The sequence below is a fragment of the Numenius arquata genome, chromosome 6, assembly GCF_964106895.1.
Source record: "Numenius arquata chromosome 6, bNumArq3.hap1.1, whole genome shotgun sequence".
Classification (NCBI taxonomy): domain Eukaryota; kingdom Metazoa; phylum Chordata; class Aves; order Charadriiformes; family Scolopacidae; genus Numenius; species Numenius arquata.
Genome location: NC_133581.1, coordinates 24,702,056 through 24,728,713, shown reverse-complemented (window position 1 = coordinate 24,728,713; position 26,658 = coordinate 24,702,056). Strand labels below are relative to the sequence as shown.

At 38.9% G+C, this 26,658-nt stretch overlaps 2 protein-coding genes across 2 annotated transcripts in view; one reads left to right on the top strand and one right to left on the bottom strand.

The window, feature by feature from the left end:
* The window catches only part of KIAA1549L (KIAA1549 like), a 71,638-nt gene extending 60,960 nt beyond the window's left edge, over window positions 1-10,678 (top strand). Inside the window, exons 19-22 of the mRNA XM_074148764.1 lie at window positions 2,614-2,711; window positions 3,908-4,053; window positions 7,007-7,158; window positions 10,397-10,678. Of these exons, the coding sequence (XP_074004865.1) occupies window positions 2,614-2,711; window positions 3,908-4,053; window positions 7,007-7,158; window positions 10,397-10,678 (678 nt within the window). The remainder of the gene's footprint in view (window positions 1-2,613; window positions 2,712-3,907; window positions 4,054-7,006; window positions 7,159-10,396) is intronic.
* Window positions 10,679-24,187: 13,509 nt separating this feature from the next.
* Window positions 24,188-25,712, bottom strand: C6H11orf91 (chromosome 6 C11orf91 homolog). Its single transcript, XM_074150043.1, has 2 exons — window positions 25,361-25,712; window positions 24,188-24,258 (listed from the first exon to the last, which is right to left on the bottom strand). The coding sequence occupies exons 1-2, from the start codon at window positions 25,710-25,712 to the stop codon at window positions 24,188-24,190; spliced, it is 423 nt and encodes a 140-aa protein (XP_074006144.1).
* Between the last annotated feature and the right edge of the window lie 946 nt (window positions 25,713-26,658).

The window sequence follows — 26,658 nt, the reverse complement described above, 5'->3', positions numbered from 1 at the left end:
AGGATAAACTAATTTTGAAGAATATAACTAGGCAAATTTTCTGTGAAAACAGCTGTTGGTTTTGTTCTTTTTTTTTTTTTTTTTTCTGATTGCATTTGCAGCAGTGTATGAATTTCAGTGAAGTGACTTTATTTCTACAATCATTCATGTTAGCCTAGAACCTAAGGACTCATCTAAATCTACAACAGATAGGCCTCTTTAGTAAAACTTTGGTTTAATTTAGCCTCTGAATGTGTTTTTTTTCCATTTATGTGTTGCGTGTAGGAAAACATTAATGCCCCAACCCATTGGAGAAATTCTATAAATTTATTGGAGTTCCTCTCGTAATGGTTTTGGTGTCTGTGGAAGCTCGGCACAAAGACGACTGACTGCCATTCCCCAGGACAGACTGTTCCTCGGCGTGGCAGAGCAGATCTTGTAACAGGATTTTTCACTTTAATAGGATTCACTTTACCCAGCCATTAGAAAAATACTGCCACTCACTCAAAATTGTTTATCTCCTATGTAAGCAGTAAAATAAGTGCTTTGATTTTCTATTTTACTTTTTTTTTTTTTCCCAAAAAATGTTCAGTGCAAGTCACAGCACGTTAGTGAAATGTTCTTTGTGATCCCTTAAAATGCCTCCTTTCATATCAGTATGCCAAAGCACATCCACTAACACACAAGAGAAACACCAAATCTACCTGTGTGTCTCTGTCTATCCTGTTATACTCAAATGATATCCGGAGTCACCAACCACTCTGAAACATTAGTTCATGTACTGTGTCTTTAAAATAGGGGGAAAAAAAAGAATTTCATACTCGGTAGAAATGCATGCTGAGAGCAAGATGTGGGATGAAAGGCTTGTGGAGCCAGAAGGAAGTGTTTGGTTCAGCCTGTGAGAGCACTGCCAGCTTTTTGGATGCAGAAGAGACATTGCAGACCATTTCAAGTCCAGGTCTATTAGGAGAAATCTAATTGAGGTTTTCTTTGATGCGAATACCATTTGTTTTTCTATACAGTTCTTTCATTAAAAATCAGTATTTTCAACCCCTGGCTAGGAAATGTACCATTGCCTTTTTAAATTTTTTTTCTACCTAAATATAGAAATACTTTAAATACCATTGTAGCATGGTGAAAGTAAATATTAGGAGACTTTGTAGGTGGCATGAAAGGAAAAATTATTTTCATAGATATGCCTTTGAGGGACTCTACCCTGCTTCAAAAGGGGTGGCAGTGAGAGGTGGGAGAAAGATGCTTGGTCTGTATTGCTTTTCCCTTAGAGACACTGACATCAAAAGTAAGTATTTGATAAGTTACCTTTCCTTTGTGTTAACCCAGTTTTACAGCTATTTGAGAAAGATGGTATTGGAACATTGTCTAAATGTATAATCTTTAAAGAAGGTTACTGAAAGATAGTGTTTTTTGATATTTAGTGTGGGATTTATATTGCCAAATTCAAACCTAAATGTAGGTGTTAAGTCTGAGCTAATCATGTAAATCCTGTAGGTTCTTTCTACGTGCAGGAGATAAGAGAATGACTCATCCCGTGGTAATGTGTTTTTAGCTTTTTCTACTGTTTGTGGAGGGAACCTCTCTGGCTAAACCAGATATCTCTCTTTTAGAGGGCCAAAGTCCTATGATTGAAATTTGGACTCTAGTTTTTGTCAAAATGCCCATATCTTGATACTGGACAGCCTCCCCATAATTTGTCATTTGCTATTGCTCTGACCTTATCTTTAATCATGTGCATTGCTCTGAAGCATCGTCAACAAAAGTGTAATTAAAAAAAATCCCCAAATCTCAACGTGTTGAAGAAAAGTGTCAATGAAACGCTAGAGAGATATCATCCTTGTGTCTTGAAGTATATTTAGCAAAATTATGACCTCTAATCTATAGCAGTACAAAGAATTTAGAAGAGAAATTTTGTCCTGCATGTCATTTTTTGCGTGCCATGGGTTTCATGCGCACGATTAGTTGTTCTTCACATGTATTAGTGATGAAATCCAGAATTACTATGGGGGCAAAATGCTTAATTTTGTGATTTAGTGGGTTGGTCCCATGTTCTGAATTACTCTGCTTTTTCAGAACTGTTTGAGACTCTTGTTATTGCTTTAGAAAGTTACAGAGCTTGGGGTTTTTGTGAAGAATTTTCTTTTCATTTCTTCAAGGCTGAAAGGAAGAGGTTGGAATATGCATTGCTCACAGGCAGCTTCACTTCACTAGATGCTGCTCTGAGGGTGCTTTATAAATCTTTAAAATACTTTGTTTCTGGAGGAAGTGAAAATAGTGAGATCTTTTTCCTGTGGGTCCAAAGCAGCTGTTGAGTCTCACATAATCGTAACAGATCTGCTTTGCCAGCAAGGTTAGAAATGTCACAACGATAGTGTTTAATGTGTTTTATTTTAATTAGACTTCATCTTGGCTCTGAGCTCGTTTGTGTTTTCTTCTACATCCTAAAATCACCCAAGCACTGTAAATTCTCAAATAGCAATTGCTATTAATGCCACAAAAAGTTAACTTCCTGTTGGCAGGCACGCAAAAGCAGGTATTTAATTTCTGAGGTCTTTTGGTTTTTAATTTGACTTGAGATCTATGGGTGTTTCAGAAAATACTTATTTTTCTCCTTTACAGGCTTACAGATTTTCTCAGCTTCCTGAGATGGTGATGGGTTCTCCTCCTCCTCCGGTCCCTCCCAGAACAGGTCCTGTGGCTGTTGCCTCTCTCAGGAGGTATTTATCTGTTGTTTTATTTTAGGTATGATCTCTAAAACCCACTGTTGTTATAAGAACTGGGGCAAACTCTGAAGGGGAACTTACAAGGCACTTATGAAGACACATTCTTGAAGTTAGAAACATGTTGATTTTATTTCATTTTAACATGGAGAGGAAAGGAATAACAATGAATTTTCTTTTCTATTAGGTAATCAGTTTCAATAAAATTAGGAAATCCAGTTCTCTGATTTCTTTTAAAACATGCTTTGCCTCAACTCGCATAATGGTGTATTGTATTGCAGATGGGTGGTAGATAATTCCCTCTGTCATTCTCCCTGCTTTTCTCTATTGTAAGGACTTGCAACAGGATATGGATGAATTGTAAGATGTTTCTCAGTACCCTGCATCTGGGAATTTCTGCCTAGCTTTCAGATATCTCATACCTGCGTTTCTGAAGCTAAATATGTGCAAAAGCCTGACTGCCTTATCTCAGTCCATTTTGCCTCTCCTTGCAGTATGGGACTCTACAACTGCATTTCAAGGAATTTTTACACTTCTGTGGTGGATGAACTCATTCAGTGCTGTGCTGTTGGGTACTGCTGGGTGCCAACTGCAGTTGGAGGCGCCGCAGACCTGCCCACAGCCGCTGAGGAGCACCCAGGCCAAAGGAAACTTATCTGAGGGGCTGCTAAAGATATCATAACGGTGTCCAAACATTCAGGATACAGATACTTTTTGTTGACATATGCTTGTTCATCCAGTATATTTTAGCTCTAAAGCATCTGGGACACGCCTTTTCAAAAGATGTTAGTACTTCCCAAGTGCAGTTAACGTTACTTACCGTAGTAGTCTCCTACTATACGATACCATGTCATATACGCTGCAGTAATATGTTATTGTCTGCAGTCTTGTGTTAATGAACAATGGTAAAGCTCTGGTTTTTGTGTTGCATGTCACAGGAATTTGTTTGAAGCAGCAAGAAAAGGCTCTATGGAATGGTCATAACATGCTTTGGCGAAGTAGCGGCCAGGCTAAAGAAGTTGTTCTCAGACTTCTGGTTCTCCAGTTGTTCTCCAAACTTCTGTCATGCCAGAGCAAAATCAGATAGCTCATGTCTAGTAGGCTTGTCATACTGTAGCTGATAAGCATGTATGTCGCTATGTATGTCAGTCAGAATGACAAAAGTTTCTATTTTTTGGTTTCTTAACGCACAGGTCTACATCAGATATTGGCAGCAAAGTGAGAATACCTGAGTCCAGTGGGGCAGATCAGGCCCAGCATCATGATCAGGCGTCTTTTGCACCTGGTTCGAGAGCTCCGATGTCTGTTGGTCCACTCGATCAATCAGCTTTTCACTCAGGTGAAAAAATAGTGCAGACCCAACTTGCAGCTTTGAGAGCCTCACAATTTATTTTGCATATAAATGAATGCATGGGATATAGCAAATACAGATGATTATTTGGGGAAGGACCGTATTATGTTTTTTTTATTGGTGCAACTGAAGGAGTTTACAAAGGATTGCTCCTTTGTAAATGCAGCATTAGTGGCACTGTAAAACACTACTCATCCCGCAGAAGCACCAGGAAATAGTAGTTTCTGAAGGTAAGATCCAGCAGTAATATACCAGATGGTCATTGTTCAAGTATGGCATTCTGCTGGCTCACTGATCAAGAATCTGAATTATTAAAGCTCAGCAAAACAGTTCATTTGTACCACAAAATTCAGTGGAATTTATCTTGCATCTTGGGTTGCACCACGTACAGAAACAAAAAAAGCAGGAGAGATGGGTAACAGGGTTCTGAGGGGCATGGAGAAATGAGGTGGATCCTTCCATTGTTTTATCAGTCAAGAATATCAGTCCAAGTGCTTGAAAGCAGAATATGTACAATGGAGCTGTAAGTAGTACTGCAGAAGGAGGCATAATGGCATTCAGCTCTACTTGGTTTGTAAGGAGAAGGAGGAAAAACAAGGGGACATGAAGAATAGCGTGTGCGAGACTGGGATTTTCCAGCCTGACTGTGGGATGAGTTTTATGACTCCCTATTTCCTCTTGAGAAACTTAACTCCTAGTCTTGTCACAACAGTGGGCTGCTGAGGAGTGCAAGTTGAAGGTACGTGCCCCTTTCCTTTCAAAACACACGGCAGCAGTGCTTTTTTGCATAGTCGGAGGTAATCTGTTAGCTCATCTCCCCTCTTGTTTTTGAGAAGGTAGTTCCTGCTCAAGTGCAGAACTTGTTTTGGGTCTAAATGTCCCAGTTTTAAAGGCCTAGTGAGTTCCTGGTCCTTTTGATATGAATTTTGTTTACAAGTGAATTGATTTAATTATGAGATTAAGCTGATATATTGTTTTGATGGTATCTGGAGAACATTTAGCTAGAAAAATATTTGAAATAGCTTCTTATTGGCAAAAAAAATGTTTTCTTGAAGAGCTATAGAAAAGAGCTTACAAGATTAAAAACATATTACATTGTCAGGTCAAAGTACCTGAAATTGGTAGGTTTATTAGACATTGCTCTGTGAATCTGCCAGAAAAATTTCTTTCTTAGCTTCCTCAGAAGTAACAGAGCATTATCTCCATTGTATTCAACATATTCTACTGAGAATAATAATGTGGATATGCAAATCTGTTGTCAATTAATTAAATATAGTAGGTTTGAAGGACCCATTCTACTCTTACTTCTTGTCATACCTTTTGCAAATTGTGCATGTGAATCTGAAAAGAGCAGATGCTCACCCTTTCATTTTAAAGCATTTCAAGATATAAAATATGCCACACTACCAAGAGCTCACTCTTAGTCTCTACAGTAACGTGTTCTCTGATACACTTCTTTATCATTTCCAGTGATGTTAAAAACAGGTATGTTGTTGACAATATTCAAATGATGTGCAAGTGGAAGGGAAAGGAATTGTGTGTTCTTTGCATTGACTCCAGTACAGAGCCAGTGCCCATCTATGCAACATTACAGTGCATCCATTCCTCACAGAAGATGCTTGAGCTGTACTTCGTTGTGTTCTTATGGGGTTTACTGGCTCTTCTGCTTTCACATAAATGGTGTTATTTTTGCTATATTCAGTGAATCTGAAAAGTAAAATACATGTCCACGTATTATAACTGAGTACTCAAAGCACACCATCCATGTTCTTTGTTTACTACCTGATAAAGATGATACAGAGCTTTCCTACCCAGGATTTAGGAATGGGGTTTTTGTGACATTAGTGTAGCAGTAGTACACTGCTGGTGTCTGTCTTCACACGTAAATAGACACTAGAGGAAGGAAGTATTACTGGACAAGCAAGTTGTTTCTATTTTACTCTAGATGTGGCAAATACATGGAGTTATGATGGCTTCTCTCAAGGGAAATAGCGGGAGTGTGTGAGAAGATGCTGGTCTTTCAGACAGCCTAGTTATATCCTGTGGGTAATCTGAGTAATTGCAGCAAGAACCACGTTCTCTGCATCTCTGTGAGCCCCGGTTATAAACCCTACCTGAAAGAGCAGATATAACCATATCCAGAGATTTGGCTGAACCTCATACTAGGGAGGCTGGTTTCTCCCACCCAACTTGGAGTATGGTAGTGGAATTTCAGTTGAAGGCTTCCTTGATGTCCCCGTACATACATCTTGATGAAGATGTGATAAAACAGATTTGGTGTCAACAAGTTTCCTTGGAAATATTTATTTAAGCGTCAGCTGCATAATTTATTGCAGTCATAGACTCTGCCTGGGAAACGAATTGAGCAGGTAGAGCCTTGATATTTTTTATCGGAAGCATTGAAGTTTTATGATGGGGTTGTTGAGATTACAGCCTTTTAAATGTATTGCTCACTCATTTTTGTAGGTTTTGTGCCTACAGATATTAAGACAGTTTTACTGTGTAAACTGAACACTCTGTAACCTGCTGTTGAAAAGAAAGGTGCACTACTCTGAAACCCATGGTAACAAAATCTAAAAATTGAATACAAGGAAGCAAATGCAAGAGGAAAAGAAGCCTTTTTCCTAATGATTCCACGTTTTGATGAAGATCAGTTGTTACAAGGTCCAAGTCCTAATGACTAAGGCCTTATGTCTTTATCTGCAGGCTGTGAATGATTATAGACAACTGCAAAATTATCTTCTCCAGTATTTCCCAGCATTATAGAGATGTTCTATTCAGATGGTGGGAGCCGTACATCCAACTGATGATGATCACATTCTCACAAAAAAAAAGAAAAAAAAATTCAAAAAACCGACTGAGGCCAGTTACTTCATAAGTGTAATCTAATTTATAACTGAAAATATCAGCTATTAATTATATCTACTCTCTTTCTTAATAGGAAATACTGTACCAGCAGTGTTTGCCATACCAGCAGCAAACCGACCTGGCTTCACAGGCTATTTTATCCCAACACCACCCACCGCATACAGGAACCAAGCCTGGATGCCTTATGCTGGAGAGAACGAATTACCAGGGCAGTGGGCAGACTCAGTAAGCTTCCTTGCTTTTCTAACTACATACATTGTCTGTGATTTGCACAGGAGGGGTTTAAAGTAATGCTAAGAAATCAACAAAGAATCTGAGCAAGATAATTCTTCCTTGAATGGAAATAGTCTATAGCAGTGAAAAGTTATGAGAGGGGGGATAGATTTTTAGCTGGCTATCCCATGAACTGTAAGTAAGGTCTTCTAGAGAGTTAAATCATTCATTAGGTTAGGGGCTGGCACCTATTTAAAGTTGGTGGGTTAGCTACCATTTTTCTTTCCCAGGACAGAGTTTAAATATTTAGATAGGCATGTGGGAGGAGCAGATGATGCTGCCTCTCAAGATGGCCTTGTGCTATTTGGAAGTTGGGAGCATCTTTCCCTCCTGGAGGCTTCTCTCAAGGCAGCCTGGCTCCCACCTCTGCTGCAGCCCTGCTGTGCAGTGTTTCAAGTCTTCCTGCAGGCTGTGGTGACAGATCATAAATTAAATAATTAATTGCACAATCCTAGTCTAGGGCCGATGCAATTTTTAGCCCAAACTATACCTATATTTCAAAGAAATAAAGTTGAGACATCCTGAAATGAATTGCAATAGTTTCTTATGTTTGAAACAATTTCTAAAATTTAGGGCTTTTTTTCCACTAGGAAAAAAAAAAGATCAATTCTGCTGCTTGAACTCACATCTGGTATTTATGCAGAACCAATTCAGCTAAACAAACTGGGAGTTAGATTCTATTTCCATGTGCATATCATCAACAGAATATTTTAGTGAATTGCAGTTGGAGTCTAATAGTTGTCTTTGAGCAGCTAAGCAAAAGATAACACGGTCATATAAATGTTCCTGGGGGCGGCTATTTCTTGCCAAATCTTTATTACTGCTCCTGATGCCTGGAAGGAAAAGAATTCGGTTTGACTGGCAGATGCAAGTCTGAGTTTGTGGGCTGAACTGTCAAGAAAAAACAAGTATGTTCAGCTGTAAGCTGAGCACATCTGCTGATGTGCCCCTGACACCTGGAGGCTTTTGATGCAGTTGTACATATTCCCTTCCCAGAGCTGCCATTTAAAGCATAGAAACCCTTTTCCTTTTCTTTGTTTTATTTATTTGTGATTTTCATTGCTTTTTTTTTGTTAGGAACTAGTAATAGCGTTAGCAACATAAGATATCAGAAACCACGAATGATGCTGAAAAAAATAAAGATCTAAAGTAATACTCAGGGTTTCAGTTTCTGGATGTTTTCTGTTTTCTGAGCCTCTAGATTATAGCTCAATTATGCTTCCAAGATTTTATTGAAAATTATTAAGAGCAGAGGCGCAATATTTATAAGGTGAAAATTGAAATTCTTTGCTATTCATGCATTTCCACTAGTTGGACTGTAAACCAGGTAACAGAGGAAACAGATTTGACAACAAATAATTATCTTATAAGCTTAATTTACTGTAGAGTACTCTTAGATAAATGGTAAGTATTGAAGCACTAAGTTTTGTGGCAGAAGGGAACTGTATCCAAGAAAGCATTTATTTTCCAAATTGCTAGATGCTGATTAGTGAAAGTAGTAACCTGGTGGCCCCTAGTGGCTTTTTCACTTGTACTACTAAAATGTTTGTCTTTTTAGTTTACAATAGATTATTCAATAGAGTCAACTGCATTTAATGATCACTTTCATATCATGCCAGATTCCTATGTTTGTCTCACCACACTACACTGAACGTGTTTGACATTCTCTTTATGGCTTGTTGGATATCCAAGATTGTATAGAGCATGTGTAAACCCTAGTGGTCAGATTTTCATACGTTCTTAAGATGCCTGAAGTGGTAAGTTTTTCAAAAGCACCCAAGGGTTGTTCGAGTCTCTCAGGGCCAGAGCCAAAACGAGATTCAAGTGAAACTCCAAAACTGTCATTCTGAAGTCCATGCTGAGGCCCCATGTTCACCAGAAGGTATATAAAATTGGCAGATGTTTCACAGCTTGACATTTCAGTCTGCTTGCAGACACCTGAAATTCTGAAATTTTGCTTCTGGCATACCCACCAAAGCCTTTGCCCTGGTGGGTGACACACCTTACACCTCAGCCTGACTGAAACCCCCAAATTAGCTGAGATATCTGCCTGGTTGCCTGTATTATATGCTTATATAACACCTTAATATATTTGGAAAGTAAAACCCATATGTTTTTCACATTTAAAGCAAAAATAATCACAGAGTTAACTTTTTAGTGCTTAAACATTGTGGAAACTTATCAGTTAACTTATAAGTGTAGTATTCAGAGTATTGTGTAGATAAGTGTAGTTTTCGGAGTCAGTTCATAAAAGAGCATCACTGAACTTTCCTTATGTACTTGTCATTGGCATGGAGTAGAATGATCAGCTAGTAAGTTTTTTCTCAAGGAGAAATTATCTTGTCCTAGTAATAGGTTATAGGTTGCCTTCTGTAATAACATAAAAAGTTGCCTTCTGTAACAACTTCAAAATGAAGCGCTGCAGATTTATAGAGTTTTGCAAAACATTATTTAATACTGTTTTTATTTGATGCATTAAAAACTTCTGAGGACTATAAAGACTGGTATGTTTCATGGATTTGTGAAGGAAATTTAATATCTCCCAGTGACTAAAGGGCCTACGTTATTATTTTAGTTTTAGCCAGTGTTAGTAAAATTGTGAATCCCCCATGTAATTCTGTCAAACGTGGCCAGAAATCCTGACTGAGAAGTCAGTGTTGAGTTTCTAGGTTGGCATACCTGAGCTTATGTCTGTTGTCCGGATCTAGTGAGTTTTTGTTAGGAACAGTAAGTCCAGAGACTTGGCTGACTTGGATTAGGCAGTGGCTGCAAATCAGCAAACTCTACTTTTCCCTTCTAGGCTTTTTGGTGTTCTGAAATGCAGTGGTGCTATCCGTTTAAAACTGAAAAGTTTAGGAGGACTAGTAAGCAGAGGACACTTTCAGAAAAGACTTCTCCCTTTGACTTTTTGAAGTCATGATAAATTAAGACATGCAATATTTCCCCTGCAAGGTGTTTTTTCTGCCGCAGTCTGGGGAGTTGAGTACCAGTACATTGACATATGTGCATAAATGACACATGCCAAGATAGACATTTGTAAACGGATGCTTAGGAGTATAAGGTTTATGTTCTCTTCATGTGGTCTTATCTTTTACTTCTTATTCTGCCCCAAGGAGGTTTGTGTTACGTGGTAGGTGGCACTACAGATCCATTGTTCTGTATAATTTTCTATAATTACAATGCTCTACAGGTGCCACTACCTGGATACATCGAGGCTTATCCGAGGCCCCGCTACCAACATAATTCTCCTTCGCGACTTCCTCGCCAATACAGCCAGCAGGCGAGCATGCATCCCAGCCTGGAACAAGCTCCTTTGCCATCCACTGCAGCTTCTCAGCAGAGCCTGACAGAAAATGACCCGTCTGACACTCCTCTCACCAACATTTCTACAGCTGCCCTTGTAAAGGCAATAAGAGAAGAAGTTGCTAAACTGGCCAAGAAGCAAACAGATATGTTTGAGTTCCAGGTCTAATATCTTTTGGGCACAGCACTTGTGCAACCTGGGGTAGTCAAGAAAGTGACTCCTTTAATTTTCAGTTACAAACTTGCTGTGAATTGTGCCTAAGTGATGGCATTTTTCTCTGTCTGAAAAGTCAACCCTATGAAATGACAAAGTAGAGCAACAGGGCTCTGAAGATACATAATTCTGTTTGCCAGCTAAGGAAATGCTGCCAGGTAACTGTTTAATATGGATAAGATTGATCATACGCAACTGTTTGTCACTTAGCTCTCGTACTGTGACCCATCATCACTAGAGATACTGCTGAACGTGTCTGCGCCACACGATGTTTCATTTGCAGGCCCGAAGGTAGAGCTGCTGAAAATAACTTCTGCATGTCAAAACTTTGATTAAGGAAGAAAATACAGTAGAACACGGTTAGCTAGAGGCCATGGTAGGTGTGGCAGTGGCCATGTTGATTGTTTGCTGCAGGGCATTGTATAAGGGATGTTGATTTCAGCAATGCAGAGTCATTCAGCCTTTTCATTCTAGAGACCGTATTCAAAGCAAAAGAATTCGAGATGAGTAAGTAATACAAATAAATGTCCTGTAAATAGTCCCGATTCTCCTCATCCTATTAACCAGTACAAAAAGTGAAAGACGAGAAGACTGTGAAGCAGGTTAATGATATTTTGATAATTGGTGGCTACCTTGTCCCTGAATGCCACTGATGAGTTATGGAGGAGATTTTTTTCAGCGTGAGAGAATATAATGCACGAAAAGCCAACAAAGGATATTGGTGCTAGAAGCTTCCAGGAGAAATGAGAAAAGGTTATTCACGTTTGCTCTATATTCAGGCTTTTCATTCTGAATGCATGTGAAGCTGGTAAACCTGAGACCTTTGAGCAAGTCTTTCCAGCCTGGAATAATGAATACACCTGCTTGGACAAGAAAACCTCTGTTTAATACAGTGCTTTTTTCTCTTTCTTAAACAATGATATCTACGAAAGTGATGTAAGAAAGTGCTACCTGAAGCTGCAGTTGATTTTGATTACACTGAAACAGTGAATGCACACCCAGAAAGTTTTGAATGTAGAGGACCTGATTATTATATTAACATGTAAATAAGTAAACTATTACATGAATTAACAAAAATACTAATGTTCTGTGAAAAAGAGAGCGTTTCCAGAAATTATGCTGACTTTATATTGTGCAAGATAAAGGTGACTAATTGTTAAACTGCATTGTTGTATGAATCCAATCCCAAAACAAAACCAAACCATTTGAATGGGACAATAATTCATCTTTTGCAGTTGTACAAAACAGTTGGAGATCATGAACAATTGTTTTCAGTACCTTTGGCAATTAGCTTTGGGAACCGAAGTTGTTGCAAAATTTATTGTTGGGCATGTTTGGTGTCAACTGGAGTTAAAGGTAATGTCCTTCATGTCAGTAAGTTATTTAGTTATCCTCAATTGCTTATGCTATTTTGTCTGATCATTTCATTTCTCTGAGTTCTTTGGTCTTTACTGAGGTGAGAAAGGGAACTTGGTTTAGCTTTTTGGCCATCAGTAAAATGAGAGGAGAAGGAGAGAGGAGACTAGAATAGGGGATAGAAGAAATTGATGAAGCACAAACTTTTAAAGCAGAGCTATTTTTTCCCAAAATAATTATATTATAAACCCTGACTGAGATTGTGAAACGTAGTTATCCTAGAATATACAGATATCTTCTGCTCCAATACCTTAAAAATTGCAGAAGCTTTTGGAATGCTAACTAATCTTTAAACAAATGTGAAATTTCATTTTTATTATTTAAAAATCAAATATAAATAAAATGTATTTTTGTAATTTCTATGTATATATATGCTGTATATTTATATGCGACTAGTCTGCTATACTCAGAAAATTTCCATAAACCAAGTGCAAAAAAAAAAAAAAAAAAAAAAGAAAAAGAAAAAAACCCCCAACCTAGTAATTTTAATGATCAATATAAACTTGCTATGTCTGGAGTACACAAATATACATTTGGGTGACTTGGATACTAAACAACCAAAGAAACTCAATCTTTCATATAAATATAAGTCTAGCAAGGACAGACTGCTGTGTTGGTTACCTGTCAGCTAATTAATACTGATCTTATCAGTGTAATACAATACATCCAGATGTCTTTTGTGTTGAATTAATAGCTGCCTAAGAATATCCCACTTAAAAATAACAACTTAAAAATACTGGGCCAAACTCAGCACGCCATAAAAAGACTAGTTCTGGTTGGCTTCAGTGGGAACTCTACTTGCTGACAGCAAGGCTGAGTTTCTTTTCTATTAAGTTTCATCTATACCTGCAAGTTTCGCTAGAATCACTAGAACAATATTCTGCTTATTCTTCAACCATTTAAACCACTCTAACATAAGTGCAGACGTAATGTAAGAGCGGTTTATTTTTTTTTCAGTCCAAGCTGGTTCATAACTGGCTTAAGCTAATTTGGTAAGTGAAATCCACACTAAATTGTGTCAGCCACATTTTGCATCGGCTTTATTACCTCAGTTTAAAAATTATTCTTCTATTTAAGCCCAGTAAAATTTTGGAAATACATAGGCCCTTCTATGCAATGGGAGTGAAATGTGCTGTGAAATAAAGTTCTGTGTCTTAGACTCCAGTTTTGCAGAGTTATCCAAAAGCTGCAAGTATGGAAGCAGCAGCAATCATGTGGATGGGAATGCTGAAGCCAGACAGCTGGGAAAGGTCATGTTATGATATACTCCTGAAAGAGTCAGAGGTGGTAGGATGTACCATATTTCAACAGCATCTTTGGGACACTTAGCTCTGTTTGTTAACCTGTACCCATTCATAATTTTAAGCAATTCAGTAGTTCTGTCAAAAATATGTGAGGATAAAGCCTCATGTATCTTCTATGATGAAGCATATATCTTGCCATTCTGGAAATTAAGAAGTTTGGAAGTTATGTAGATGTACAGGGTTTGAATGCCTACATGCAAACAAAATGAACAAAGAAATGTTTTTATTTGGCGTTTTTCTAAATAGCCTTCTAGAAAGAAAACCCATTTCTGTCAAGTTAAACGAAGTACTCTTCATACTACTGAGGAAGACCTGTTAGACTTTCAAAATTAATTTTGTTTGGTATTGTATTGACAATGTGCAGTCTTCTGAATATTCCTTAAACCATCATTCTGAAACCATTGTGGTGCACTTTTTTCACAAAGACATTTTACATTCTTCCTTCATAATGGCTTTTTATCTTGTTTGTTATATGTTTCTGTATTTTTTTTTCAAGTACAAAGTAAGATTATATCAAGACAGTAAGGACATTCCTGGGAAAGAAAAACCATGCTGTAATATTTATACTGTCTGAGCACAAAGCAATGATAAAGTGAAAATATAGTGTACAAAGAATTTGTAATATAATAAACATTTTGTATGGCTACAATTACAATATAGTTTTTCAATATTGATTTCAAAGAAGAAAGTATACCTGTTTAAGTTTATAACCTAATCAAAATATATTCATGCCATTTTTACTGATAAAAAGTTGGTCATTAAGATTTTTCTACTAAATGCCCCAATTTTCTTTAAAATGATGTTAAATTTTTAGGTGAGAATATTGTTTTCTGTGTACAAAAATGTTGATGTTCTGACCACTATTTGTCTTCAGATTTATAAATCATCAGTAGAAACATCTGCAAATGAAACACATGTAAAAATTACTTCTCAGTCTGTGTGTAATGACCACTGTCAGTAGGAATAGTATGTGTGATATTTATTAACATGAGTAGAACAGTGGCTTTAAGAGGATAAGAGGATACTCTGACAGTCGTTTTTTTGAGAAAAACATATTATCTGCATTTGAGACAAGCTCTAGCACTCAGTGTAGAAATATGAATAATATTTGTATCTAATAATATCATGGATAGAACTTGATAGAAGTCCATGTAAATCGTCTATATAGAAATGGCGAAAATTATCATAAGTAATGATAATTTCTTTTTCAGACTAACTTTGAAAAGGTGAGACATGGAGGAAAGAAAATGTAAAATAGAAATGCAAAGCAGGTAGAAAAAGCAGCATTGAACTGAGCAGCAGAACTGAAGTGAGGCCCCTGTCTTGTTTAAGGGATGACACATACAAAACTAACTACAGGTTTTGTTATATTTCAAGATGTCTGGCTGTAAAGAATGAATTACATTTTAATGCACATTTTCAGTCCCACACCACAAATAGCTGGCAGTTAGCCCTTGTAAAAGTCTAGGGAGCTTGAATGCAGAAAGTTTTCTGAGGTAGCAGAAGTCACTTCAGTTTGCTGACCTTGTTCATCCTGTATATACGTCTGAGCAACTCAGAGTACTGTGTCCAAGGATGCTGTAAATCAGTTACATTCCTGACCTTGCATTTCTTGCACATAAACAAATCTCAGTGGCTTCCCATAGCTCATTGATATGAAATGGGACAGGAAGAGAACAAGTGTAAGATAATGTGAAGGATATTAACAGGTCAGGGGAACCTCAAAAGGCTGGAAGCCATGGATCTTGAGTTGCATGTTAATTCATACCCACTAGAAAATGGTTGTGTTTGGCAGCTTTCCTTGGCAAGGTGCATTCCTTTCATTGTCAATGACCAAAATGTATAAATTAAGACGCAGTCCATCACAGCAGAGTGTATCGATTCATGCTTCCACTTCTTTCTGTAAGCCATATGCATTCTCTGTGTAGGCTCCACATGAGAGCGGTATAATTAACGAGTGGTTTCCAGTTACTCAGAGTAGTCTCTTGTAATGAAACACCAAGTTGTATGGCACCTTATATATGTTTTACTACATCACTGTGAGGGGGAAAAAAAGACATGATCATACAGTATGTTAGTATATTAATACCATTAGCCATTTGTTTTTGTTTTTTTTTTAAAAAAAGGCTTTTTGAAAAAGGGAAATTTTGGAATGCAAAGATCAGGACCACTCACTAGTCAGTGTGCAGGGTAACTGCTCAGTGTGCTGCTGTGGCTGATGGAGCAGATCTCTGCTCTCGCCACTTACTGCCCCTCCATAAAAGGGTACAAGGACACAGGTTTTTTGAGTAAGACAGACATTAATTAATAATAAGTTATATGGGGTAATAAGTATATGGGGCAAATAACATCTACTGAGTTCTCTGTGAACGATTCCAGATGCATGTTTTTGAAGCAGTGTTTGTTCAAAGAGAAATGAATCAGCTCAAGCTTGTTTACTATAATCCTATTTAGACACAGCACTGTAGACTTTGTAACAGTGCTATATGGAATAAGTATATCGAGTGGTAACTTGCACTTTCTGTGCTAGACTTTCTTTTCATGGGTTAATTTTTGGCCATAACTCCAGGACTGAGTAAGATTTTATTTTTTTTTTTGCTTATCAAAATATTTCAAAGTTCTATTTTTCCATTTTAAAATGTAGGCATGCAAAATGAGCATAAGAGTATACTCATTTAGAATGCTTTTTTTTGAACTCTTGCCTTTCTCTTGTAAATAAATAATGCAAAACTTGGTTCGTGGAAATGAGATTTATATAGGTCAGTAAATTAATTGGGTACTGACATGCTCTTTAAAAGAAAGTTTCAAGATGGCCACGTCAGAAAGGCAAACCTGTTTAATACTGCAGAATCTCTACTGAGACTAACTGCATCATGCACCCATCATCAAAAAAGTTTTGGTGTGCCCAGTGAGTGAAAAGCAAAGAGAAAGCTGTGCATCGGGAGATTCCTATTATCCAGGAACAGGCTGTACACCAGACATAGGAGATGGGACAGGGATTTCGGTGGGTCTCTGAGGTGGGTAGACTACCCTATGTAACACATTTGCCCTCTGGGTTGCCCTTAATTCCAACAGACATAAAAACTACAGCCACCAAAGTAATGTGGCAGAAAGGTGGTTTTTAGGTCCTGATTTTTAAAACTATTGAGAAGCCCCAAAATCATATAGTACTTCATGTTTTTAAAATCACCTTGATACCATTGTAAATCCTTAGGGATTTTCAATAGAAGTCTGGTATCATACTCCTATATATATGTAAAAAAATATTTTTTGAAAACTAGTTCTTTGATCCACTTATTTGTCCCTATCCATTTCAGGTTCCTTAAGGTGCACAGAAGCAATAATGAGGAGTTAGTTCCCAGGGTTTTTCTTTTATGAAGCTCATGAAAGATGAGAAATGTGTTTTAAATAGTTAAATGGTCCAATTTATAGCAGATGTCTGGAAAATAATTAGAAATACTATGAAGAAATGTTTTTTTTTTTTTGCATTTGTTAAAAATAATCCTTGCTTTAAGAAGTGCCTGACTTTTCATGAAATTTCCATGCTCAATTCATTCCCAATGAGCAGCTTGAAACTATATTACATTCTGTAAATAATTTTGTAACTTTATAAATACATATTTACATAGTAGGCAATAGTAGTCCAAAGGACTGTAAATTATACAGGAAGTTGATTCCACTGAGTACAATATTTAGAGAGGAGGTGAATTTTTCATCCAAAGTATATCCCTCTTCCCTGCAGCTCAATGCGTTTCTATGCTTTGTAAGCCAGTGTTTGAACACCGTAACATACACTGGCATCAGTTAAAATGTCATATATCTGGCAAAGAGCACTGACTTTTGCAGCCTCCAGTGGGACCTTGTAAAGACTGCCTGGGTATAGGATTCACTTTTTAAACTATTAAACTAGCTTTTTGTAAGGAATCAGTGGCTTTTAGGTTCTGCGTCACCAGCAAACTTAACCAATAGATACTCTGAGATGTGATACAGCAGCCTATGCCAGGGATTCACCAGGATCTAAAAAGCAAGTGACTGTAGTAGAAGAATAGGTGGTAAACCTTTTATTTCAGCAGTGTATGGACACTAAGTAATTATGAATTGATTACTATGGCAAGTCAAAGAGTCTTGAAGCTAACTGCTTGGAATCAATTTCATGTATTTGGTTAGCTTTTGATTTCTTCATTTGTTAAAACAATGCAGAAATAGCAACATTAACAGTGGATTCTATTTCAGAGTTATAAACACGGGATATCCGAATGTAAGTAAACTTGAGGTTTATTCTTTGTCCTTGCCTTTATCTACTATTTTCAACACTGCAAGTAGGAAAAAAACCACTTTACCTCCCACCAAATTAATTTTAATATTTCTTTGTATGAAAGAGACTGGGAAGGCTTTTTTCATTTCATGTTGGTGTTGGGTTCTTCAAACTGTATTCAAGGTCATATTTGATAGAAAAAATGATAGTGAAGCCAAACACTTTGGAAAATTAAGAACCCATCTTACTGAGGCTAGAATTTTGGTTTAGAATTTAGCAACCCAGCAGAAACAGCTCAGACCCAACAAATGGTCTGTTCTGGGCAGTTCTTTGGGTCTTGTTAGAAAGGACATGTGTACAGTGCAGGTATTCCTATGTTCTTTGACTTTTTATTTTCATTTAATATCTTTCTTGCCATAACTGTGCATTCTGAATTTGACTTTTAGATTGGTGTTCACAAAGAGGTGCACTCTTTAGCTCACTGATATACTACCGATGTGATAGAAGTAGTAACCAACATATGTGATATAATTTTTAATTAGCTATGGCACTGTGTGGCTTTGGCCTAATTTCTGCTTTGTGATACTTTCAGATGTCACACTAGTGTTAAGGTGACATGAATACAGATAACGTCTTCCATTGAAGTTATTGGCAAAACACCTGCTCACTTTAAGGGAGAGCAGGGGTCATCCAGTCTTCTCTCAGTGAATTAACTATCACAATTATCTTTAAATTGCGCGAAAATAGGAAGGATGCTACCTAGTTATGGGTAGCTGGAAATTAGGAGATAAGAGGCCGGTTGTTCCTTCTTTGCAATTTTGGATTGGTCCTGAGCAAGGCGCTTAATGTGATTATGGCTCAGTGTCATGTCCGTAAAGCAGGACTAAGGGGCTGCCTCTCCTTGCACCCCTGGTGAGTGGTTGAACTAATTGCTAATGTTAGAAAAACTGAAACCCTTTAGTACAAAGCACTATTTATTATTTCATGGAGCTTGGTTCAAGACTGTAAATTGCCCATTGCTCTGGTAGCATTTGAACATACATAAATTTACAAGAAAAAAAACCCCAGACCAAACCTCTTGATGCTATTTCAGTATGTTCTAGGAAGCCTTTCCAATAACAGCTTCTACACTTTTTTAGAGAGATGTTATATCAATAAATTGTCTCACTTCCCATGCAACAGATCTCACTTTCTGATGAAATTAACTTTTCTTACGTCTTTGAATTATGGAAAGGACTAGCTCTGCATGATTACAAATATCCATGTATCTTTGTTGTTCACAGCTTGATTCAACTAAACTGTAATGGCTGTGTCTGTGAAAATTGCTCAAAATTTATAAGTGTTTCAGCTGTAAATGGGAAAATTAATTTTCTGAACCCTGTAAGAGCTGCAAAATTGAGAGTGATTTGTAAAGCCACGTTTAGGGATTATACTGAAAGAGGAAGAAAATAATTAAAATTTTATACTATGCAATCAGAAGGGAAATCTCCAAGAACTGGTTCCTTTTGCAATTACAAACATGAAACTATACCAATGGTAGAATTTTACATATCACTGAAAAGAAGGCATTTAAAATGTTCTGGGTCATTACCAAATGGCTGTGTTTTTACTCTGGACCATAGGGTGATTCTAGAATGAAGCTTACGAGTACATAGAATAGTTTCTTTCATGTTAGTGGCTGTAGCTTAGTTGAAGTTGTACGTGTTTTTTCTTGGCAATTTTGCACATTAAATAAAATATGTCTTAAAATCTATGTTGCTACTTATTGGTTGTTCCTGCCGTGTCCTTTTCTGTAGACCAGCTGCTTTAAAGCATGAGCATGCCTTTCCCTTGGACCTGCAGGGCTGTTTAGGGGTCCCGCTGCTCATGCTCTTGAGGAAGAACCTGGCAAAGGACAGGAAAGGAGTTTTAAGAACTCCAGAAGTTAAACCCATATAATTCAGCGGTGGCGTTCCCTCTGAAGAAAGGTGTTTGCCTGCCTTACAGAGATAAGCAGGACAGTAACCACCAAGCCTGTGAGTTTTGAGGACACCTTGTGATCCTGTGTTGCCTTTGTGAATTTTTCTTCTCAGCTTTATGTCCTCTATGCCTTCCCCTATTGAAGTCAGTTACTGTGGTTTTTATTGGTATTTACTCAGGCCTAAGTTTCCTGCTGTCAGTCTGAAGTGAAATGGAAAGAAAAAGGAAAATGCAGGTATGTGCTTTTGACAGTACAATTTTATGTAATTTGTGGTGCAAGAAATTTGGAATAAAAAATTCATATTACTACAAGGAACATATCTAACCCTTCCTCCCTCTGTTTGCAGTTTCAGAGAAAAAAAAGAGGCAGGAAAGGATCTTCCCAAAATAGAGGATAAATGAGCTTCCTAGTGTACGTATCACTACTAAAGTTCTGGACAGATGGTATAGTTAAGATACAATTATATATATGTAAATTGTGACTGTGAGTGCTTAAATTGCTTCAAGGGGTTGTTCTGGCTTTTCTCAGGATATACCAAAATCTCAGCCTATTTCGCAAATGTATGTTTTTAGTGTGTAACATTAAACAACTGACTCATGTTATTAATATCATATGTTTCCTTCGAAAGGCCAAATCATAGAATCATTTAGGCTGGAAAAGACTTTTAAGATCATTGAGTCCAACTGCAGAAAACTTTGTGACCAAAAACCACTTGTGAACTGCTTCCTGATTGGCACCTCTAGATGTCAGTGATCTTAAGAAACACTACCTCCCAAACAAACAAAAGAGGACAAGTTTCCTAGAGTTAAGTGCTGCTCCTGATTTCCCTGCTTTATGTTGAGACATTAGCTCCTGAATTTTCAGAATTTTCAGGTGAATCTATCATGTAGCATTCACCGCTGAAAACAAAATGATAGCGTAGTGCTTTTGGATCTCCTCTGTAATCTGTCCCTGAGCTAATTAAGGCAGCTTTACTTCAAGACTAATTTACATTCTAATGATCCATTGTAATAAGGCTGAGTATCTGTTGGGAGAATTTTAATGTAGCAAACTCTAAAATAAAGCAGTCTGAAATGTGATGGACCCAACTGTTTGGCATAAAATACTTTAAAGCTTAAATGCATTCTTGTTTTCAAATGGCTTTGGATCTAATTTTCCCATCATAAAGCAGCCAAGGCCGCTTCAGATTTCAGACATGAAAGACCCGAGTGCAATCCCTGGGGAGCACATGAGTATCACTGTAGGTGCAGATGCGGCTTTCAGCGAGACAGCTGTCATTGCTCAGCCCTCAGGTTGGCTGACACGACATGACACTCCGCTTTTTGAGAAGCCTTCTTTGTTAAGAGTTGGAAATGGGAGCAACCTACTGATGTTTTGAGATCTCTGCCCATGAATCAAATTTGTAGCTAAATGTTTCTTTCTTGGATGATAGATTTGTTGAGTCACAAGAGAGGTATATGAAAGAGGTCGGAGCTGTGCCAGCATCTAAATGTCAGGTTTAGCCTTCCCTAAACAGTCTAAAGGAGCAGAAAAAAATTGAAAAATGGATGATGTATGCTTTGTGATAAAAAAAATGCAGTAAGAATGGCCAATCTATTTTAACATATGTTTAATTTTTAAGAAGGAAACAATAAACAAAACAGTTTTGAGATGCACTGATTTGAAAGGAAAAAACCTATAAGCCTAGAGATGAGAGCAAATTACTGGAGGTAAAAGGTCATGTGGAAGCAGAGAAGAAAAATAAAGTAAAAAAAATGTTCATGGGCAAAGGAGAACCAACATATGTGCCATTATGTTTAACTAGTTGTTTGTCCAGGCTATTAATATAAGCTTATTACTTTCTTGCCAAATTCATGCGCACGAATGTGTTAATATTTCCAACTGAAAGAACAAACAGTGATTCTTTCCAGGAAGATATATTTCATTGTATGTTCCATGTTCCCCCTGCAGTCTCTGAGTTACTTTTGTAGGTGCTACTTCACACACAGAAGGCCAAATTGGCTTTCCAGTGAAGATAGCCACCATCGTTTAATGATCTTTTTGGAACACTGAGATGCTTCAGTGAAAGGACTTTGACCAAGATAGCAGAGTGCTGTGGCTGACGCTGGCCAAGGGAAACCATTCTGCCTTGTTTTGGCCTGTGAATCAAACCAATTTTTTTCAAGTAGATGTGTGTCCCTAGGTAACTTTAATTGAGATTACATATTAACTAATGTTATTCCTTCCGTTATTGCCTGATAATTGTACATGAAGTGTTGTTTAAGCATAAAGGCCATATGACAAAAACTGAACAACAGATGGAAAAAGATTTAAACTGTGTGCTGGGAAAAGTAGCTCTGTTTAAGCAAAGAAAACTTGAGTGAACAATGTCTGATAAGAGCTGGATACAAAGTGAAAGAGTTGGTAAAACGTGAGGGGAAGTAAGTTAGGAAGTGGTAATCATATGCAATGGAAATCCGTGTAGGCCCTTCTATTAACCGAGGGAAACTTAAGAGTGGTTTATCAGTGAAATTATTCTGGAGATTTGAGAAAATGAATCATAGAATCATCTAGGTTGAAAGGGGACCTTTTAGATCACCTAGTCCAACCATCAACCTAACTCTGATAAAAAAACAAGAGAAGACCATACAAAAACACACACACACACACACACACACACACACCCCATTACTAAACTATGTCTCTAAGCACCATGTCAACCATTCTTTTGAAAACCTCCAGGGATGGTTCCCCTGCTACCTAACTTGATTTAAAAGCTCCTACTTCTGCATAAAGCCTTTGAAGGCCCCTGTACGTTGGCCCCTTTTGTCCTGTCCAAGTTTGTCTTGTGATACTTAGTTTAAGCACTAATACATTTCCCACCTTCATAGTAATGAACCATTACAGTATCTCTTCATAGGTTTAGCCTCAAAACTCTTTGCAAGAGACTTTTAAACCTCATTCTGTAGAGGGAGCTTTAAAACACCAAAGCCCAGATTTCCAACTTATTTTGGTAAAAATTTGGCTCTTTAGCCACCTAGATCTACCTTTTGTATATTCACTGCCTCAGCCTCCAAGACGTGATTGGAAAGAGACATAAATCATTGGTGGTTGTGTGATAATTTCCCCAGCAGGTGTAAAAGATATCTCGTTTAAGAAGCCCACTTTGGAAGTTCCTTGTGATGTGCTGTCTGGAGTAAAACAGCTTAAAATATGCCAATTAGTGAAAACAACTGTTTAGCCAGAACCACAGTGTTGTTAATTAGGCTGGAAAGAGCTAATCAGCAATGAAATGGTGCCAAGGTGGGTCTAAAGAGTAGATTTAAGAAAGGTCAAGGGGGAGGATATTTATATTGGAGTGAATAATGCATTTGACAGGGCTGAGGCCTGGTCCTAGGCCTTGCCCTGCCTGAGGCACACTGGCCAAAACCTGGCCTTACCGAGCTTCCCTCAGCCCTGCTCAGGCTTTGTTTCATTAAAAAACAACATTTATTAGCAGATGAAACCATGAATTGCCATACTGGTGGAGACACCTGGCTGACAACAGCAGTTGCGGATGGTAAGATCCCGTTTAAGATCTGCTAGCTGCTCTGATAAAATGTCTATTATTATAGTTTGCTGATTGACAAATGGGAGTTATAAACTCAATATTTTTTTTATATAAACGCTGTGTAGGATTGAATGAAATCTGGCTGGAAAGATTAAGATAGTAAAAGAGTGAATGCTGTAATAAACAGTAATAGGAAATAGAATTTTGATATCATATTGTGTTAAAATACTTCACAGTTAAGCAACTCACATGCAGTTTTTAAAAAAAAAAACAGATTAAAACATTTCTCTCTTTTTTTTTTTAAAAAAAAAGAAAAGCTGCTTGCCAACATATGACAGCTTCAGGGTTGGTAACTATTATTTCATGCTGCCACCTACTGCTCTTGAATTAGAACAGGAAAAAGTACTTGGTATCTTTTTATCAGTCTGATGAGTCCATTTACTACTTTGTTAGGTTATTCTTGATGCTTTTTATGGTGTTACTTTTTTAATGGCAGATATTCTCCAGATCTTCAATCTGTCATCGCTGCCTCTGTCCCTTTTTTTTCTCATGAAAGGACATGCCTTCCAAATATAAAGATGTTGTCACTCCAAAGACTGCCATGAGTTTTAGACTAAGCACTAGTAGTCCTAAAATAATAGTAAAATGTTAGTTGAAAGTCAATGTTAGGTGACTATTCTATTAAAAACTAACTTAAACAATAACTTGTGTAGTTTTGTGGTACACTAAAGACAATAAAAGAATACACTGTGATTGCTTGTAACAAAGGTTTTTATGCTAACGTGAAAGTAGTTTTCTAAAGCTTGCTTAGAGGCATAAGGCTTTTGACCATATCTATTTACTCTCAGCTGCACTTAATGTACTTAGAATTAAAACAAAAAAACCCCCTGTATTTTGTATTGGAATTACTGTGTTTCCCTGCTACATGTATCTTGACCATCATCAATGGACTGCTAGGAATCCTGACATCAGCAGTGTTAATTTCTTAATGTTTTGGTGGCTATTTCTTCAGCTTCTGCCTTGCTTTCATGGCTCGTATCTTTTCTTCTTTCAGTGCCTTCAGAAGTTTATCTAAATAGAACGAAACATAATTTGTCATTAATTTTGTCATTAATGCTTTTACGAAAATGTAATGTGTTAAGCAAACTAGTAATATTCCTTACAATTTCTTGTCTAGCAAATATCTGAAAACTAAAGTTTCTCACATGTAATGAAAATAATAGGTATTGAAATGGAGAAAAGGTATGCATTGCTATCACAAAGGAAAAAACTTTTTAATTTCCTGTTCTGAAAAGTAAATGTATGCAAACTACCTATCACAATTTCTTTGAGATTTTCCTTTGAATGTGTATACCTGATGGACATTTTTTCTGTGTTCTTGTAACCTCTGCACTCCTCAAAGCTTCCTGACTGGCAGCCTGTGGCCTTGAAAGAAATGATGAGCATCCCATCCTTAAGGTTGTTGGCCTCCCCGTGGGAGCTCTCAGTAATCACTATGTCCTGAACTATTTTATTTCCTGTATTTCTTTCATAGCCAGTAGGTTTTAAAATTAAAATGCCAGACTAATTTAACTCTTTTTTTTTACGCCTCCAACTATCTGCGGCCATCAGTGACCTTTATGTTACATCAATGCTGATTTACAACTGCAGGATTTCATTAGCGGTGGATACATTTTGCATGTACGAACGCCTTCTGATTTGAGCAGCATCTGAATTGGGTTTTTTTGCTAGCGCTTAATGACTTTAGGGGCTTTATGACTTTTGGGGGTTTTGTTCCTTTGTGCAAAAGTAACCACATCCCTAATTCTTGTGCCTCCTTTAATTTGTGCCACCAGCTGGTTGCCTGTGACTAGTGACCGGGGTAGATGACAGGGGACAAGGGACTCCACGCACCCCATGTGCTCCTGGGGCACCTGCTGCAGGGCACAGTTAGGTGCTGGCTACCAAGCCCGGGGAGCCCCACGCCAGGCCCTGCAGGAGGGTTGCCGTGTCCCCTTAGGCTGGCTTATGGTGCTGTGGGTACAGAGACCCACCGGCCTGCCTCTGCAGATCGCCTTTCAGGGCGTTATTGATGGAGCAACCTGCTGCCTTTGAGGCCGGGCTGTGCTGGGAGGTGGCTGAGGGGGCCACCGCCTCCCTGGCCCGGCGGCCTCGGAGCGGGGGAGACACGCACACTGCTGGGCGTCGAAGCCGTCGCCGATGAGCGCCAGCAGCTCCAGCTCCTTAAGGCGGATGCTTAACTCGCAGATCTCGCCCTCCAGCTGCTCCTCGGGACGCCGCGCCGCGCCCCCCGCCTCCTCCGCAGCCGCCGCCGGGCAGAAGAAGCGCAGCGGCTCGTAGGCGACGGCCGCCAGCCCCGCTGCCCAGCGGGGCGCCCCGGCGGCGTCCGGCGGGGGCTGCCGCGGCCCGCACACGGCTGCGAAGGGCGTTCGCAGGCCGCCACCCTCGGCCGGGGGCGGGAGGGGCTCGGCGCGATCGTGGAAGTGGGGAAAGTAGAGCGGCCGCGGCGGGCGCTGCTCGGTCATGGCGCCGCCCGCCAGCCCCCCCGGGCCAACGGCGGTTGTCCTGGAGACGGGCCGGGCGCGGGGCCCTCCATGCCGGGCGTTGCGGGCTCGCTCCCAGCGCCGGGGCAGCCCGGGCGCAGGCCTGCCCTTTCCCTTCCTCCCCTTCTCCCCCCGTACGGCCGGGCAGCCACCTCCCCTTGACGGGCCGGGGGCGGGCCTCCCTGCGGGGCGGGGTAGGTGGTAAATACTGTCACTGCCAACGTCCGGTACGAGCGGTATCAAGCCAAAATGTGGGTGATGCTTCCAGTATAGCCGAGTTTAACTGCGAGACTGGGTCTTTCACCCAGCGGCTGGGAACACGGTGTTCCAGGGGCACGTTAGGCTCTGAAGTAGCATTTGTTAAAGAAGTGAGGAAGATATTGTCCAAAAATTGGTTTTTAGCAGTTTGTCCTCAGGCTACACATGAAATAAGGGAACGAGTTATTGTGGATGAAAGTGTGCTGGTGACAGGGAAAATTCCATTTTCGTGGAGCTTGCTCATAGATAGGTACTGCTCGGTGTATCTGACGCTCAAGATTATAGGGTGGGGCTTTTTTGTTGGGCTCCCCCCCATAACCCTTTGTCCTTTATTTGCGTTTGGGGATGAGACCTGTCACTAACATCGTCTGGTTGCTATTTCATGTGAAAGCATTCTGTTAGCCTTAACTATGTTTCCATTAAACATGACAAACACTGTTCAGCCCTAGGCAGCTATCAGGGGCATTGCTGATTACTTTTGTGGAGGCCAAAACAGGCCAAAAAAGACCCTCTTGGGCTTCCGGCAGGACTTCTGGGCTGCATTTGAGGTGATTTGAAGTGTTCTGAGCAGCCCTAGAGTGGTGCTGTACTGGTGGTGTTGGTAGAGGTTTGATGACTGCAGGGGCTGTGGAGGTTAGTTATGATCAGTAAATTCACTTAAAATGAGGTG